Source organism: Xiphophorus maculatus, chromosome 8 (assembly GCF_002775205.1).
Source record: "Xiphophorus maculatus strain JP 163 A chromosome 8, X_maculatus-5.0-male, whole genome shotgun sequence".
NCBI lineage: Eukaryota > Metazoa > Chordata > Actinopteri > Cyprinodontiformes > Poeciliidae > Xiphophorus > Xiphophorus maculatus.
In genome coordinates this window covers 27294056-27312263 of record NC_036450.1, presented here as the reverse complement: position 1 = coordinate 27312263, position 18208 = coordinate 27294056, and the positions used below count along the sequence as shown (strand labels likewise).

Here is an 18208-nt window from a genome sequence, read left to right as displayed (position 1 = left end):
TTAATTAAGCTTTAACTGGTTTTGTTATTTGAGCACCATTAGAGTAAACAATGCAACTTCTTCCATTTTTAACATTGGTCATCTGGGTTGTGTGATTAATTGGAGCATAGTGGTGGAGCTGTTCCACCACTGTGGTGCACTACGGTGCAGCGAACTGCACTTTTAACAGACATCTACTCCTCTGCTTAGACTAATAAGTAGAATAACACAACTTGATCCTGCATTCTCTTTTGGCATTCTCTGTGTATGTACTTGAGGTTTATTAAATGCGCCACAGAAGCCTGACCCACCATCAAGTAAATAATTTTGGCCCAATTCAGCCCGAATTTTAGGTGAATCATCCTAATTCACAGAAATAGGGGTTTTCAAAAAATATCTGTGTATAGTTAATCTGTAGTTTCTGAAATAAATGGGCTTTTCATATTTTAATAATTTTTTAAAGGGGTTTGTCGTTCAAGCGTGCTGCAGTGTGATAAAATAAGGTAATTCTTTTTAATGTGTTATTTTTATCTGTAGTTGATTAATCAATATTAACACTGTAAAACCCCAACCTTAATATACAATACATACACGTATACAGTAACTGAGTATAATGAATATTTAATGGTTTACTCTTTGAATGTATGTATTGAAATCCACATGTGGATTTTCTGTCCTGATTTGACCCAATTTATCTGTAAAGAAACACACTTACTTTTTGGGAGACACAGAGTCCTCCTCCATGGGTGATTCATCATCTCCATCAAAGCCAAAGTGGTCCTTACTTTTTTTCTATTAAAAGACAGCAATATGAAGACACACATACGGTTTTAAGCTGCCGCTGATTGACCAGAGAATTTCAAACAACTAAATATTTTATTTACAAATATTTTTCTTGTTTGGAGTATTGTCATTTACTACATTTGAATGTTCCTACTGACCTTTTTGAGGATGATATCGATGTAACCAGCAATAAGCTGGGCAATCTGCTCTCCCTCAGTGGTTTGCACAGAGTAGTACCCATCCTGATAGTCTCCAAAGTCCTGTCAGCAGATCAAATGACAGCTTTGGATTAAAAGATGAGCACATGCAGTGTAGAACTCAAGTCCTGGACTTTGTATTGATTCTCTGTATGAATCAGTTATGCATGTTTTTGAACTCTTGCATAACATGTTATGCAGGGTTTTGAAAGACAGAAGAACAATGAATGAACTAAGACATTCATGCTCTCCAATCATTTTTAGTTGTTTTTTTAAAGAGCTTTTTAAACACATTAAACTCAATCTCTTAAACATGTAGAGATGTCATTTCCAGTTCAGTGTCTTCCCGTTCAGACTTTCGCTGTCTCCCAGGGTGTTCACAGGATGCTTCGCAGCAGACCTGTCCCCTCTGCAGGCACAAGGATTGAGGATCCTCCCATAACTGAAAGACTGGCTCATTTTGCAGCACCATGGGACCAGGCGGTCTGAGACACCTAATAAGTGTTCAATCATGTGGGATGCCCAGGTGAACATGGAGAAAAGCAGTCTGATTCACTCATAGGAGACAATCTTCCTGGGCATTGTTATGAATTCCATCTCAATAACTGCTTGCCTCTCGCCCCGACAGTAAATTGAGCATGCTCGGGAAATTCAGGCGCGGCGTGACGCTGCCTCTTGTGTGGTATGTTTGACTTTTGGGCATGCTCATAGCAGCATCCGGTGTAGTGCCCTTGGGGCTGCTGTCATTGCAGCCCCTCCAGATGTGGTTGAATCTGGACCCCACTGGAATGCTCATTGTCTCAAAAGACTTCAGTGTCTTCAGTCTCTGTCCCAGTGGAAGATGAGGTTGTTTATGACAAAGAGGGTCCCAATAGGTTCCATCCCATGTCGACGAGAGGTTGTGCTTATGGATGCATCCACAGGCTGGGGTGTGACCTGGCAGGGTCAGATGGCACAGGGGACATGGGCCCCGCGGCAGAACAGGGAGCACATCAGTGTCCTGGAATTACGAGCTGTGTTTCTGGCTCTTCGGAGCTTTCTTTTGTGCTTGCAGGGTAAGTGTGTGCTGGTGAGGTCAGACAACACCATTGTGGTTTTTCACATCAACCACCAGTGGGGGACCAGGTCAAGGAAAGTTGTGATTGACTCCATGGCTTCTGACACTGGCAGCCCTATACTTGGCCTGCCTCAAGGCAGCTTACATCGCAGGTTCACAGAACATGCTAGTGGATTTTCTGTCCCATCAGAGCTACACTGCTAATCCTAATCTACTGTTCTAACAACCTCCTGCGCTGTCATCTTATTTATGTGCTGAGAAATAATGAAAAACTGTTGACAGGAAAACTCACCAGAGTGAAGCTCTTGGGTGACGCAGCCCAGCGTTTGATGTTTGTCAGACTCCACTCCTGGATGACCTCCTTGGTCTTCTCGTCTACTCTCATTACGCTCTCCTTGGTGATTCCAAGCAGACGAGGCACCAGTTTGTTTTTGCCTTTCATTTTTTCCTGCAATGAATCAAGAAAAGCGGAATATTCTTACTGAAAGCAGACAAATCCCAATTGGCTTTTGAGCTCTGGACTCAGTAAATCTACTGGAAGCTGATTCATCACTACTCACAGTTCCAGTAGTGAATAAATAACCTTTAATTATATTTATTACTGAAAGCTGTCATGAAATTATAACATATATTCTAGTTTCCAGATTTGAAACAGTAAAACTTGAAAATCTTAAACTGGTGAACACTAGGCAAGGGTTTATTATCCACACTGAGAAATTATGTAAAATAAATAAATAAAATAAAAAGGGGCAGATGAGAGAAAGTGATCTCTAAGAATGAATTCGAGATAAGCTTTTACTTATTTTAAAGAAAGTAAAAACAATGGAAACAGAAGATGGTAAAAGTGAAGGGAAAAAATTACAGTTGTCCTTTCTTTCCTTACTGAAAACACACAAAATAGTAAACAGGGTAGAATTTAAAGGGGATGTCCTGTCTCTTTACCCTGACTGGATCTTCTGAGGGAAGCAAAAAACAGATTTTCAGCTCCCCTTTAAAGTCCCACTTACTTTAAAAGGACTAACTCAGGCAGGACTCACACAGATGTGATATGGTAACATTTGAGATGAGTTTGGAACTGACCATCAACAAGTCACAAGGTCAATCGGATGATTTTACTGCCCTGCTACTACAAACAGTTTGATATTTTTAAAACTGCCACTAAAAGCATCCAGCATACAATTGAATTAAGAAGCACAAGACATCAGTTCATTGGAAGCACATTAGAAGTAGAGTGTTATAGCCTGTAGAAGCATCCATAATTTTTGTGTAGATTTAGGCAGCAGACGAAAAACAAAACAGTGATTTTTCACTTACCTTAACAAGAAAGAACGAGACGCCGTAGGTTTGCAGAGACCTGGCCAGCTTCACATAGCTGACTTTGGCCTCAATCTCCGTCATGTTCTGACAGTTTTTATGTGCCTGCAGACGCAGGAAGAACAGAAGTCCATTAATTAGCTCACCGCTGCATAAAGGAGACCTCTACATTTAGTTTAATGACTCATGCAGCATGTTTTCCATTTCAGTTGTCGTGGATACATTTTGAAAGATAAGATATTATTTAACCTGTATGAGTCTTTTTTAATCAAAACAGTTAAACTTCTAAACCTCCACAGATTCTCTTACCTGGAAGATTTTTTTCTCCCCTTTATTTTTAATGTATTCCTTAGGCAGGAACTCCTTTAAACTGAGAAGAAACAGTTCAACCACGTCAAACAAGCAGCATGACTTTATCAGGATTTCAAAGAACCATCAAAACATCAAAATGATGGAACCAAAAGAAAGACAACTCAATAAAACATGAGGCCAGTGCTTACTCTAAGAATCCAGGCTTGTGTTTGGACTCATTGTGATCACCAAACTGAATCTGGCACTGATAGCCTGCAAACTCACAGGCCTTGTCAAATGAAACTGGATGTGATCCATTCAGGATGTCATCACGAGCCTTTTCCACCACACGCAGACAAACACACACACACAGAGTAGAAATTCAGGATCAATCCGAAGAGCAACAGCAATCATCATTGATAAAAACAAACATTAGACTAACCCTGATGCATGAGCAGCAAATAGTGCCAACCCCATCAAGCTGAATAATAAATAAATAAAAGCAAAGATTGTATGTTCTCAATTACCTGTACATAAAGCAGATTAAGCTGGACAGGGTCTCTGGAGTCCACATTCTGGTCTGAGTAGAAAAACTTTCTTCTCAAAAGCAACATCTCTGTCTCTTCCACACCCTGCTCCCTCAGTGTCCTCCCATGGTCCAACCAGTTCACTAACAAAATAATCATTTATGTTAGACAATAAATAACATCCAGAAATCAATAAGTAGATGTAGATCACAGGGTTCTGAATTTGTTTCTTACAAAATCCCACACCTTTCGGATATTTTGTCCTGAAATTTTTACAGCATTTTGGACATTTAAATGCAGAGTTTTAACTGTATGCTTAAACAGTAGGTTAAACCAATAATGAAAGGTATTTAGCAAGCAAGCCCAAAATTGAAATGTTGACATTTTGATTAAAATATATTGAAAAAAATACTACATCATATGATTTTGCAAATTAAAGAAATAAATATGTAAAACTCATAGGATAAAGTATTCAAAGCATTTAAGACTTACTAGCATTTTGGCTTTTGTAAATTAGAGAAGGTAAAAACTCTGAAAAAAAATCTAAAATATTTTCATTCTCATGGGCTGCTCTACCAACAACAACCGGATGTTGCCGGTTCGATTCCCGGCCCAGGGTCTTTCTGCACGGAGTTTGCATGTTCTCCTTGTGCATGCGTGGTTCTCTCCAGGTACTCCGGCTTCCTCCCACAGTCCAAAAACATGACTGTCAGACTAACTGGTCTCTCTAAATTCTCCCTAGGTGTGAGTGTGTGTGTGTGCATGGTTGTGTGTCCTGTCTGTTTCTGTGTTGCCCTGCAACATACTGGCAACCTGTCCTGGATTTACCCCGCCTCTTGCCGGGAACGTTAGCTGGAGATAGGAACCAGAACCCTTCCAGACCCCACTAAGGGACAAGGGTGTACAGACAATGGATGGATGGATGGATATTCATTCTCTGTTTTCTTTTTTCTATACTTATCTAGATCCAGAACATTATAAAAGATAATGTCCAGGACTTCCGGGTCAACGCTGCAACAAGATGGCCGCATAAAAACAGGCTCCTCCGTGACGGTAATTAAACTTTTCCCCCTCGCTTAATTCAGATAATTATCAAAACGACAGGCTAAATCACTTAAAGGGGGAAAATGCCGAAAACTAACAAGACCGAAAAGAAAACGACTAAAACACAAGAAAATGACGAACAGTCGGGAGATGCTAGTGGAGATGAAGCTAATGCTACCACGAGGAAGGCTAGCCTTGACTCACAGCAATACGCGTTGCTGGAGGGTATCAAGACGCTTTCAAAAGAACTAAAAGAGTTTAAAAACGAAATGAAGCACGACATAGAAAAACTCAAAGAAGATGTAAAAGCCACAATGAAGGAAGATCTCAGCAGATTCAGGGAGGAAATGATGTGCGAGCTGCAGAACCAGAAGGGCAGTATCACCGAGATACAGACCCGAGTGGCTGACCTGGAAGCTGCGTGCTTCGAAATGAAAAATGAGCTGCTTGAGACATTAGAAAGGAACAAAGCTATGAACGACAAACTTGTGGATCTGGAGAGTCGAAGCCGGAGAAATAATCTTCGTATCTATGGAGTTCCGGAAGGCAAAGAAGGTAGATCGGTCTCAGAGTTTGTCACCGATTTGCTAAATAAACAGCTGAAGTTACCAGATGGAAGTGAACTCCAGATACAGCGGGCACACCGAGCTTTGGTACCCAGACCGCCTCCTAACAAAGCCCCGAGATCTATAATTGTGAATTTCTTGCAATTCAATACTAAAGAAATTATTCTAAAGAAAGCGTGGGAGCAGAAAATGGAGATGGAAGGCAAACGTCTTTATTTTGATAACGATTATGCTTCGGATGTCATAGAAAGACGCAAAGCGTACGGCCCATTAAAGGCAGCTTTGAAACAGAAAGGTATCAGATTCCAGACGCCGTACACAAAGATGAGAATCTTCTGGGACTCTGGAGTGCGGACCTATGAGAACGCGGACGAAACGGCATCGGATATGATCAAGAGAGGCTTCGGCTTGACCTGGGTTCCAAAAGAAAACAAGATAAGATTGGCCAAGGAGAGGCTCGACTCACTGTTGCCATGGAAACGGATTATCAACACCGATGCAGGTCAACGCGCGAGGGAGAAGCTTACCGAGTTCAGACGTGAAGACCAGTGACTGAACATTGAACCATAGGTTCGCATTATTATAAGAGCTTCTGTTACCAAAGTTATCTGTTATAGGTCTTTGTTAGATATTTAACCAAATACCGAATGGAGTAAATGTTGCAGAGTTTACCAAATGTTGGACTTATCTAGTATAAGTAGACCTCAGGCTACTACTAGAGAGGGCCCCCACCTTAGGGTGGTGTTTTGCCTTCCTCCCACCAGCAGGGACCTGGAGGGATGTCCTTACACATCTCTACCTTTGGAAGTTTCTGTTCTATTTGTTCATCTATGTTTTAATAGCTCGTTTAGTTATTTGTTGGGGGTTCTTTTTCTGATATCAAAGGGTGACCTTTCTAAACTAAATAATGGTTGATAGTATCAAGATTGTTTCGTTGAATGTGAACGGTATGAACAATCCTATAAAACGCAAAAAAATTTTAACTAAAATGCGAAAAGAGAATGCGCAGGTAATTTATTTACAGGAAACACACCTGTCTAAATCAGAACATGAAAAACTGAGGGGCTTTGGCTACTCAAATACATTTTATAGCTCATTCAGACTTGGAAACAAAAGAGGAGTTTCAATTTTAATTCATGACTCAGTAAAATTTGACTGCAGCCATGATCTATCAGATAAAGAAGGGAGATATGTGATAGTGAAGGGGACTCTTGAAAACGTAAAGGTAACACTGGTCAATGTCTACAACCCCCCAAACACCAATATTCAATTTCTTAATAATCTCCTCAATAAAATAATTATGGAAACAGAGGGAATGCTGATCTTGGGAGGAGATTTCAATATGATATTGAACACGAAGCTTGATACAACAAATGATAAAAAACAACAAAATTTAACTACAAAAAAATTTAAACTGGCACTTGAAGAATTTGGGTTTGTTGATGTCTGGAGGGAATTAAACCCTAAAACAAAAGATTATACCCACTATTCTGCGCCCAATAAAAGTTATTCCAGAATTGACTACCTTTTCATGAATAAATCTGACATATATAAAGTAAAGGAATGTAAAATAGAAGAAACAAGTATATCTGATCATTCTTCCCTAACATTAAAACTTAACTTACTTTCCAGTAAACGCAAAACAACTTGGCGATTAAATGTAGGCTTGCTGAACCACAAAACATTCAAAACTGAAATTTCTAATGATATCAAAACCTACATAGAGGAGAATGACGATGGTCAGGTTAACCCGGTAATACTGTGGGACGCACTTAAGGCAGTATTAAGAGGAAAACTGATTTCAAAAACTGTGGCTCTTAAAAAATCCAGAATGGAAGCCTATGAAAAAGAAAGAGTTAAATTAATAGATCTAGAAAAACAACATAAATCAACCCAAAATCCCAATCTGCTTATTAAAATAAAAGATGTAAGAAACAACATTGATAAAATGCTTACATATGAAATTGAAAAGAAATCAAAATTTATTAGACAATCATACCATGAAGTCGGGCCTAAAGGAAAAAAACTGCTGGCAAAGAAACTGAAAAAGCAGCAGTCGGATAGGAATATCTATAAATTAAAAGATGGTGAAACAAATCAAATGACACACGACCCTGTAATTATTGAGGACATGTTTAGGACGTACTATCAAAGATTATACAGTCAACCTCCGTCCGCTGACGATGGACAGATAGAAACCTTCCTGGATTTACTGGACTTGCCCTCAATTGGAGAAACCCAGAATAAACTTCTCACTTCTCCCATAACAAGAATAGAAATACAAAAAGCAATTAATAGGTTAAAAAACGGTAAAACACCAGGTAGTGATGGATTGCCATCCGAGTGGTACAAATCCTTTAGTGAAGATCTCCTACCATTACTAGAAAAATCATTTAACTATACTCTAGAACATGCAGTGCTTCCTCCATCTTGGAGAGAAGCAATTATAACAGTTATTCCAAAAAAAAAGGTGAGTGAGACATGCTCTGATTATAGACCAATATCTATTCTAAACATGGATTATAAAATTTATACCTCAATATTAGCAAAACGATTTGAACAATTCATTGGAGATATCATTGATGAGGACCAAACAGGATTCATTAAAGGTCGCCAAACACGGGATAATATCAGGAGGGCACTTCACATTATAGACCATATTCAAAGTAAAAAAATAAGAGCTATTTTAATCAGTCTCGATGCAGAGAAAGCTTTCGACAGCGTAAGCTGGAACTTCTTATATAAAGCACTTGGAAAATTTGGTTTTAATGAAAAGGCCGTACAGTGTGTGAGGACCTTATATAAATCACCAGTGGCCAGAATCAAGATTAACGGAAACCTAACTGATAATATAAAACTGGAACGTTCTACACGTCAGGGGTGCTGTTTATCACCAACACTGTTTGCAATTTATATTGAACCACTGGCACAACACCTAAGACAACATAATGATCTCAAAGGCATTGATATACATAATGAATTTCACACAATAGGTTTGTTCGCGGATGACGTAATTTGTTATCTATCAAACCCTGAAAATTCCCTGCCCTGTCTAATCAAACAGTTGGAGATATTTGGCTTCTACTCAGGATATAAATTAAATTTGAAAAAGACACAGGTTTTAACATTCGGCTACACACCATCAGAAACGATTCGTAGACAATATAAATTAAATTGGAATGCTACTATAATGACATATCTAGGAATACAGCTAACAAAAAATATGGATGACCTATATAAAGCAAATTTTATTAAAGTGGACCAAGAAATTAAGAGGGACATCAGAAGGTGGGACGTCTTAACACTAGATTTCAGCTCTAGAATTGAAACCATAAAAACGAACGTATTACCAAGGTTGCTATATCTTTTCCTGGCACTACCTATAGAAATCCCAGACAGACAGTTTAAAACATGGAACCGGATTATATCTGGATTCATATGGAACGCCAAAAAACCCAGAATAAGATTTGAAACTTTACAATTACCAAAAGAGAAGGGAGGTATGGCATTACCAGACTTTAGAGAATATTACCATGCTGCTCAAATAACTCCCATAATAAATATAAGTGACATAAATTATGAAGCGAAATGGAAAAATATTGAACAAAAAGTCCATGGAAGAGAATTGCGGAGTATCATTGGAGATATAGAGACCACCAAGAATACACTTGAGAAAGTTAATGCTATTACTAGTTTCTCACTGGGTAAATGGTTATATATAATTCGAAAATACAAACTAGAGGAACAATTATGTTTGATCCAATGGCCAGCCTATAATAAATATTTTACTCAAGACCTAAGATTTAAACAATGGCTAGAAAGAGGTTTAACAGCTCTATGTGTAGTCCTTAAAGATGGGCATTTCAAAAGTTTCCAGGAACTACAACAAGAATTTGCTCTGAGTACTCAAGATCATTTTAGATATTTACAATTAAGGGATTTTTATAACAAAGAGATAAAACACAGAGTAGACCAAAATGAAAATGGGATTGTCAAAATGCTGGTCGAGACCTATAAGGGTAAAAAACACAGAACTGTGTCTTTAATTTATAAACATCTATTGGAAAATAGAGGCACAAATACTCTGGATATTAAAACAAAATGGGAAAGGGAATTAGATATCCTGCTAACGGAAAACGACTGGCTTAGTATCTGGAAGACCCAAACTACGACATCCTCTTCCAGAATTTGGAGAGAACATTGTTGGAAGAATATAATCAGATTTTTTATAACACCCAAAATTACCAGCAAATTCAAATCTATTGTCCAACCGTGTTGGAGAAATTGTGGAGAATTTGATGTTAACCATGCGCATGTTTTTTGGCTTTGTCCTAGAATTACACAGTTCTGGAACGAAATACACAAAGAGATTGTAAAAATATTAGGCTACACAATACCTAAGACTGGGCTGGTTTTATATCTTGGCCTTTTGGAGAATGTTGTTCTTAATAATGACTGTTACTTATTTAAAATTCTGTTGGTGGCTGCCAAAAAGGTAATAACTAGGAAGTGGTGCCAATCTGACCCTCCCACCAGAAAGGAATGGATACAGACTGTGAACTCATTATATGAGATGGAGATTCTAACACATAGACTGAGGACACAAGAAGAGCAATGCCAGGACAAATGGGAAAAATGGATAAACATCACATCAACGTTACAGGACTAATTTTGGATACGAACGGTACCCTTGAATCTTGTGATACTGTAATAAGAGTCTCCCCCCCCACTATGTTATATTTGTTTTGTTTGTTCTGCTTTATTTTTGTTTGTCTTTTTGTAGTGTTTGATTTTTTTATTTTTTTTGAAAATATTCTAAAAATTCCAATAAAAATAAAGTTAAAAAAAAAAAAAAAAAAAAAAAAAAAAAAAGATAATGTCCAGTTCTGTACATTAACACACACAGGACACATCATGTTAAGTTCACAAAGACAACACGGATGTCAGGATTTTTGCCAAAGGTAGTTTTGATCAGAAAAAGCAAACAGCAGAGACACTTTAAGGAGGCTCTCATAATCCAAATGAATACATTTGACTTCATGCAACTAATATATAATTTTTCAACAGGACAAGTTTTACTGCTCTAGCTGATATTTTACATGGAACTGGTAGGAATTATTATTCCTGCCTTAAAAATTCCAGAACGAGTCATAATCACATGTGAGTGTGTTTATGAATATCAGCTGCAAGTGAGTTAATTAACTCATTGAAGATTTTGTCAGGACCTTTAGACTTTTTTAATGGTTTTATTGGCTCAAGTGGCCTTTATTTGCTAGTGAATTGACAGGAAAAGTAGGTAATGAGAGAAGGGGAGAGACATGTGGCAAAGAGTGCCAGGCCGGGAATCGAAACTGTGACATCTGCATTGAGGACTAAGTGGGTTGTGCTTAACCCCTGCACCACCACAGCACCCCAACCTTTAGAATTCTTAAGGCCCTTTTGACAGATGTCCTTTTTGTATAGGATTGTGAGCCCACTGTGAATCTTACACTCATCGTCTGTGTGGAGTTTCTGCTTCAACTTCTCCATCTTCTTGTCATCTCTTAGGAGAGTCTTGTCTCTTTTCAGTGTTCCTGTGGTTTCTTCTTTCTTTTCCTCACCAATATCTCGCACCAGTGAGTACTCATCATAATTTGTTATACCTGGTAGACAAACACAGCTTTGAGTTAATTTCAGTTTTGTTTTTAACTTATGGTCGGTATGCCTGCAGACAAGACAGAAAGTATTGTAAACAAGATGAGGGTTCCTCAGATAAAAACATGAAATTGTAAAAGAACTGACCTATTCTAGCACAGATGGTCATGAGCATGTCACTGACGATCTTGGAGTCATCTATCATGACAGTCTTTACTGTGCCATCTAACATGCGGATTTTCAGAGGCCTCTGCTTCTTCTTGTATTCCAAGGTGTCCTACCAGAGAAAGGAGTGGTTGATAGTTGGTAAAAAAAAATCAGCTACACAGAAAAACTCCATCTGAGCCCCTCTCAGCAGGGAATTCAATAAAATGAAAAAATTATTGAGCCATAATAAGCCACACCAGAAATGTCTTGCCACCCCTATTAAGTGTTCAGTGCCACTCACCCCATTCCTTAACATATAGTAATCCAGCGCCTTTCCAGCCTCCAGCCAGATACCTTTTTTTGGGTCTTCGTCAGACAGAAACAGCCCGTAGTCATTGGCTACAGAAAGAAAGAAAAGGTAAAACTGATGTAGCTGCAGATTGAAATATCAAGCTACTATGAAGATAATGTGCTTGTGCTACAAGTATATTACAGCAGTGTGTCAACTGAATGCTCTGCCTTCCACTTCTATGTACAAGTTCTAAATCAGCTTAATAGCAAAACAGAGAGATTGTAGCTTGAATATAATAGAGCAGTTTTTCTCAGTATGGGTCCTCAGGTCCCCTGCCCTGCACGTTTTAGAATTGTCGCTCCAGAACACCTGGTTCAAGTGATTGCACTGTGTCTTCTGCATGTCATCAAGTGCTGCTGAATCCTGTTAATCATCCACTTATTCAATTTAGGAATTATGTAGAAGGGAGAAACCTAAAACATGCAGGGTAGCAGTCCCTGAAGACCAGGAATGAGAAATACTGATAGAGCTTTGTCATTGAAAAATTAAGAGAAATGTTTTTTTTCTCTAATCTCTCCAAAGTTTTGCTGAAACATCCCTTATTAGTTGCAGACATTCTAAAGCTATTTTGACGTCTTAATGAGAATTTGATAATGTTGATAATGACATACTGGGCATGCGTTCAATAGTATTCTGTTAGTACTGTGTGCTAGCTGTTAGCTGCCTCTTTGAGGATATAACTGTACTTCATGTTTTACATATAATTATTTGGCTTTGTTTTGCAATTTTTGTCTTGGGGAGAAAAATAATCCAAATGAATTCAGCTACATTCTTGACATTCACTTTAGCTAACTCCTTAATTATGTCAAGGCTTTATTTACTTTATTCATATTGTTTTCGCATTAATATTTTAACATGCATGGACAGTATAATTAAACTACACTCCATATTGTAGGTAGTTGATATGGATGTAGAGGGTGTAAATACATTAATAACACCACTGTGATGCATTCTGCAGGATGGTCGTCTTCATTCTCCTGTTCTGGGTCAGACTCTGGCTCCAACTTGTAAGGTGGATGGACAAGTCTTATGTTGTTGACATCTTTAACAAACTTTGGAATAAAATGTTTCTCTGCCAGTAAATAATCATATTGTCGCCATCAATCTACCAAAATGGCTGAACGGGGAGGAGTGGAACACTCTGTGACCTGGAGGGGGGCAGGGCTTGAAATGTCTCATTCACTTTATTTTTTTTGTTTTGTTTCTTTTTTACCCCTCCAGTGGGTCTTTCGTGGGCTCTAGTGTCCCTTTTACGAAAGCAGGCTGACAGGAATGGAGAAGGAGAGAAGGGAAGACATGCGGCAAATGTCGTCGGGTCCGGGAGTCGAACCCGCGACGGCCGCGTCGAGGACTCAAGGCCTCCAAATATGGGTCGCGCCAACTCCTACGCCACCACGGCACGCCCGTCTCATTCACTTTTTAAAAAACCTCAGGCAAACGAGTTGCTCTAAAATGCCTCAGAACAGAGGAAACCAGGGATCTGAGGAGCAACAATATCCCAGGAATTCAGATCAAACCATTGTTCTAAACTTAATGATACGGAAATTCAAAGGTGTAGAATCATAATCAGAAACATTTTCAATGTTCTGCATGCCATTGTAGGTTTTTAATGTGTTCATATCAGAACACAAAACCTTTACCATTGAATAAACTGTGAAAAATAAAATTAAGTTAAATAGAAAGTCTTGACTTCAGGGTAAGACTGTAGTCTTACCCTGAAGTCAACACAGCTGATTTCTGTCCCTTAGTTTTATGAATAAGAAAAGCTGAGCAGCATTTGGTTGAGTAGTTAAAGCTGAAAATATAGAACTTTGTTTCAGTTCTATGTGTATTAGTGGCTTAAGCCAATGCTTTTTTTTGTGGCTTAAGCTAGTGCAAAAAAAATTCAAGAAATTTATGAAATAAACAGTTTAATACGTGATGTTCTTTAAATTCCAAAGACTTGCTCAAGATTCTCTAAAATACTGTTGTCATCTCAATGCAGCAGTAAAATTAGACGCAGCTCACTGCATGCAGAACACAATCTAACAAGAGATTGTTGTGATTTGGTCCGGTTTTATGATGAACTCTAAATCCCAGCTGAAACCACACAAAGGAATCATTTGCTCAATTACAAAATAATTTATTCATGTCATTACAGCAATCTTCAAAGCTTGTGGTGAGAATCTTATCCACAATGATAAATGCATGCAATCCAAAATAGAGACACCAATTACTGGAAGAAAAACAAGTCAACATTTGGACACCAAAGATAAATGAAAGACAAAAGTTATTTTAAATGGCCTGGAGATGAGCTCAGAGTGTTCAACAAGACAAAACAATGTCAATCCAAACTTAGCTCCAACAGTCATTCAGAAGTTGGAGTACCAAAGGACACATGTCAGACAGGGTTGAAATGAAAAGAGATTACATTTATCTGACAGGAAGCAACATTTATTACTGCTTAGGGTTTAAGGAACAGAGTTTAATGGAGCTTTGTCTTTGTCAGACTGTTAACAACGTTAAAAAAAACAACCTTTGATTGTTCTCTTCCTTCTCCATTTGCTGAGCTATATTAAGAAGTTCCAACTTGAAGGGCTTTGTGCAAGACATTTGCAAAATTGGACTGTGTAATTTACTGGCCAGTAGAGACAAGCTTTTCCCATGGGTATTATGTACCTCACCCACAACCTAATGTAAAATAGCTTACATGCTGGAGCAAGTTGTGCAGGGAGCTAATGTTGAAATAGCTTGTGTAACAGAACATAACAGCATCATAGAATTCAGATGATGTAGACTACAATCAAAATGCAGAACTGTTTTCTTCTGAATGTAGAGAGGCAAACAGTGTTTATTAAACATTTTTACTGATCTTACTCTGAATTTTCACAAGGAAAATAAGCAGGTCCAGAAGAAACTCCAAAACATTAATTCTTTAACTAGCTAGAGCAAGAAACAAACATTAATTTTCATTCCCTCTTAATCAAGGATCCAAAAGGAAGAAGTCTAGAGAGAGGAGAGAGATCCACAGAAACCCCGAGTTCTCCCAATTCTCGAAACTACCCCCACTCTTTCACCAGCTTCTTATTTAACTCTTCCAGAGGAAAACAATAAGTTGTTTTTAATTAATTAATTTACAGGATAGTTTTTTTCCCTCAAAGTAAAGATTAATAATAATAAATAATAATAGGTTATATTTATAATGCCCTTTATATCTTTAAATCTCAAAGGGCAGGAAACGGGAACAAAACAAGGAATTGCAATGGATAAAATATTTAAATAAATGGATACATAAACAAAATAAATTAAAACCAATATCTAAAAAAAAGAAATGTCTTCATTTTTAAAACAATCGGTGGACTGTGGTGCCCTCAGAGTGTCAGGTACGGCATTCTATAGACGTGGAGTGACAGTAAAGAAACCTGATTGAAATAGAGGTTATTGAGTTTTAGGTTGCTTTCTGTAGCACTTTGGTTATGAAAGGCAGATTGGAGATGGGTCTGTAATTTGAAAGGATTTCTGGATGAATAGTGGGTTTTTTGATGAGTGTAATTATAGACTACATGCACAGTAGAAAGACACAGCAAGCAGAATTCAGTAGGTGATGCACCGTTGCCATACTGCTTATTGTGGATGATGGCTTCCTCTCATTTTTGGGCATACATTCTCCCCTAGAATCATTCTCCCTCCAGACTCTTTGCCTCTCCCTGTCAGTCATTACTACATGTAATGAATAATTCTTCTCAAGGTTGAGTTTAGTTCACATGTGTCACAGAATATTTCACAATGAAAAAGATCACAGATTTTCCAGAGTCAAACTAAAATAATCCAGTTCATTAAAACAGACAATTCCTCCAAATGGTTCAGATATATGACCAATAATAAGCCCCTCTTTAAGCATCCAGTTCATCCCAGAAAAACCACTCAAACTCACCTGTGTGTATCGGCGGGTGGGGTGTGTGCGCATGTGTGTGGGGAAAGAGAAATGTTACTCACGCTGGCCAAGCTGTGCCTCAGGAACTCTTTCCCTGATGATGCGGCAGGCATCATAGACCATTGTGGAGGGTTCAAACTGCATTGTTTTGACCACATTCCCCACACCAATTTTTAATGACAAGGCAACCATGATTGCAGCTCCGCTCTGCCACCCACTCCACACCTGTAAAAGGGACAAAAGTCAGCCAGGAAAGTCATTTTGCAATCAAAAATGGCAGATTTAATCAAAGTTATCCAGAGAATCAACACTGCCAATGAATCTGAAGATGAACCTGTCGAGATGTTGCTTAATAAATTTGACAAACTTTGGGCCCAACCAGACCCAACCGTTGATCTCTAACCAGTTTTACTCCGGTGTGTCAACATGAAGCAACACACCTAGTAAAACTTTGAGTTTCCAGGTTAAAATAATAAATGAGATTTAAAAAAAAAACCTTAACATGCAAGTACCACAAATGGTAACTCAGTGTACTCTTGGAAAATAATTTTCACTTTCAGCAGATCATATTTATTAAATATTACTTATTTAATTACTTATTATACATTGCTGCACATATAAGGGGGTGGCTCCTTTTGAGTTACTGATATGCCCAGGCACCTAGGATGCTTGGAATTCCTGCCTCCTACATATTTTTACCTTTTAAATCACTTTCTTTCTCTCCTCACATTATTATTAGTCATCATAACTCAAAACTAGTGGAAACCCAGATGGATTTCCACTATCTGTGGGACACAATGTGAATTGCTCTTCTGATCTTGTTTAACAATCCCATAATCCTGTGCTGCATCACTGCCACTGTCGCATGACTGAACAAATATCACATAGCCAACCTCCCTGCTGTCCTGATTTACATTATAAAATGGAAACAAGATAGAAGTAAACATCAGTCAACATTGGTTCAGTTTTACTTATCAGACCGATACGGATATGTTAAAAAATTATTAACATTGGCCAATACTGATGCTGATGTATTGTGCATCTTTGGAATGAATTGAGGGGAGATTAATTCCCCTCTCATTCCAACATCATATCCTGACCTCACTAATGGTCTACCGGGATAATGATCAGAAACACCAAGGAGTTTTTTTCAACAAGACAGTGGGAAACCAAATTCTGCTGGCATGGATGAGGAAGACAAGAACCTAGCATTGGGCGGGTATCCCTGTCCTGATCGGTACCTGAAGGAGAATCTTTTAGTATTCAAAACCCAAATAACAAGTCAGTTTTACTCTTCTTTTGTTCCTGTCACTGTATGTACAGTGAGGTAAAAGAAAAAACATAAACCAAAAAGTTTATCTCTTGATATCCTCAATGCCACAACATGGTAAAGTGTTGTTAAGAGCCATGAAAACATTACAAAGAGGTACAGGATCTGTTGTGCCATCTTTTTAATATTGTGTTTTGTGGATCTGAGATGAACTAATTGTATATTACCACGTAAAAAAGTTCAAACGAGATCAAACACTTCATGTTGATACTGTCTGCAATAAAATAAATTACAGATTTTTTTTTCTGTTAATTTCTGTTTTACTCGTTACTTGCATATTCAAAGTTCAGAGCACTGAAATAAATACCTGAAGATAACCAGTGTGTTACAGACTGTCCAGTCAAAGTTGGGGGTTGAACACGTCCTAAAAGAAAAACAGAAACCATGTTGTAATTAGTTTCAACAGGTACAAATGCAAGTGTGACATACATAAAGCTTCAATTGAAAATAGCTTTCTCACAAACCAGCGGTAAAAGTAACATTGCTTAAATCTACTTTGCTAACATATGTAGTTTTAGATATTTGCTTACATATATCTACAGTGGCAGATTCTGGTATGGGCGACATGGGCAGCTGCCAGTTCAGCATCTTGTGGGGGTGACATGAGACACTCTTCCCCCCTCCTTCATTTACAAAAGCATGCTTCTACTGTGCATCAGTGACACTCACATGCTCTGACCCACTGCCACGCCACTGCAGGTGCACAGCCACGCAGGTGAACACACATTCCCGACAGCAGAGTCAGTGCACAGAAAAACAGTGGCAAAAACTTACAAAGCAGGCAAGGATATCAGCTTTTTTAAAATCTGCTTAATTTCATTTCGATGGCAGCAGCTTGTTTTCCTGCATGTCGCAGCAGGAGTAATTCTCCTACTCTTGGTACACATGGTGAAAGTACAATGCAAGTGTAGCTTCAGAGTATTAAGCACTGAAGATAGCTTCAGTGCTTAATGCTTTGTAGGTATTACCAGAGATACAGACATGGTAAAAATACAGTTATGCTCATCAGTACAGACATGTAGCTCTCACCTACATGTGAGAGCTACATGTAGGTAGTTCTCACATGTAGAGCTA

General features: G+C 38.3%; 1 protein-coding gene across 2 annotated transcripts in view; it reads right to left on the bottom strand.

The window, feature by feature from the left end:
• tln1 (talin 1) overlaps positions 1-18208 on the bottom strand; it is a 93640-nt gene that overhangs the window by 57100 nt on the left and 18332 nt on the right. For both annotated transcript variants that reach the window (XM_023338296.1, XM_023338297.1), the window contains exons 2-13: positions 17442-17498; positions 15867-16029; positions 11841-11938; positions 11540-11669; positions 11248-11400; positions 4149-4291; positions 3831-3958; positions 3640-3700; positions 3331-3435; positions 2309-2464; positions 921-1022; positions 695-771 (exon numbers count right to left, since the gene is read on the bottom strand). In XM_023338296.1, coding sequence (XP_023194064.1) covers positions 695-771; positions 921-1022; positions 2309-2464; positions 3331-3435; positions 3640-3700; positions 3831-3958; positions 4149-4291; positions 11248-11400; positions 11540-11669; positions 11841-11938; positions 15867-15996 — 1283 coding nt within the window. In that variant the 5' untranslated portion in view covers positions 15997-16029; positions 17442-17498. The remainder of the gene's footprint in view (positions 1-694; positions 772-920; positions 1023-2308; positions 2465-3330; positions 3436-3639; positions 3701-3830; positions 3959-4148; positions 4292-11247; positions 11401-11539; positions 11670-11840; positions 11939-15866; positions 16030-17441; positions 17499-18208) is intronic.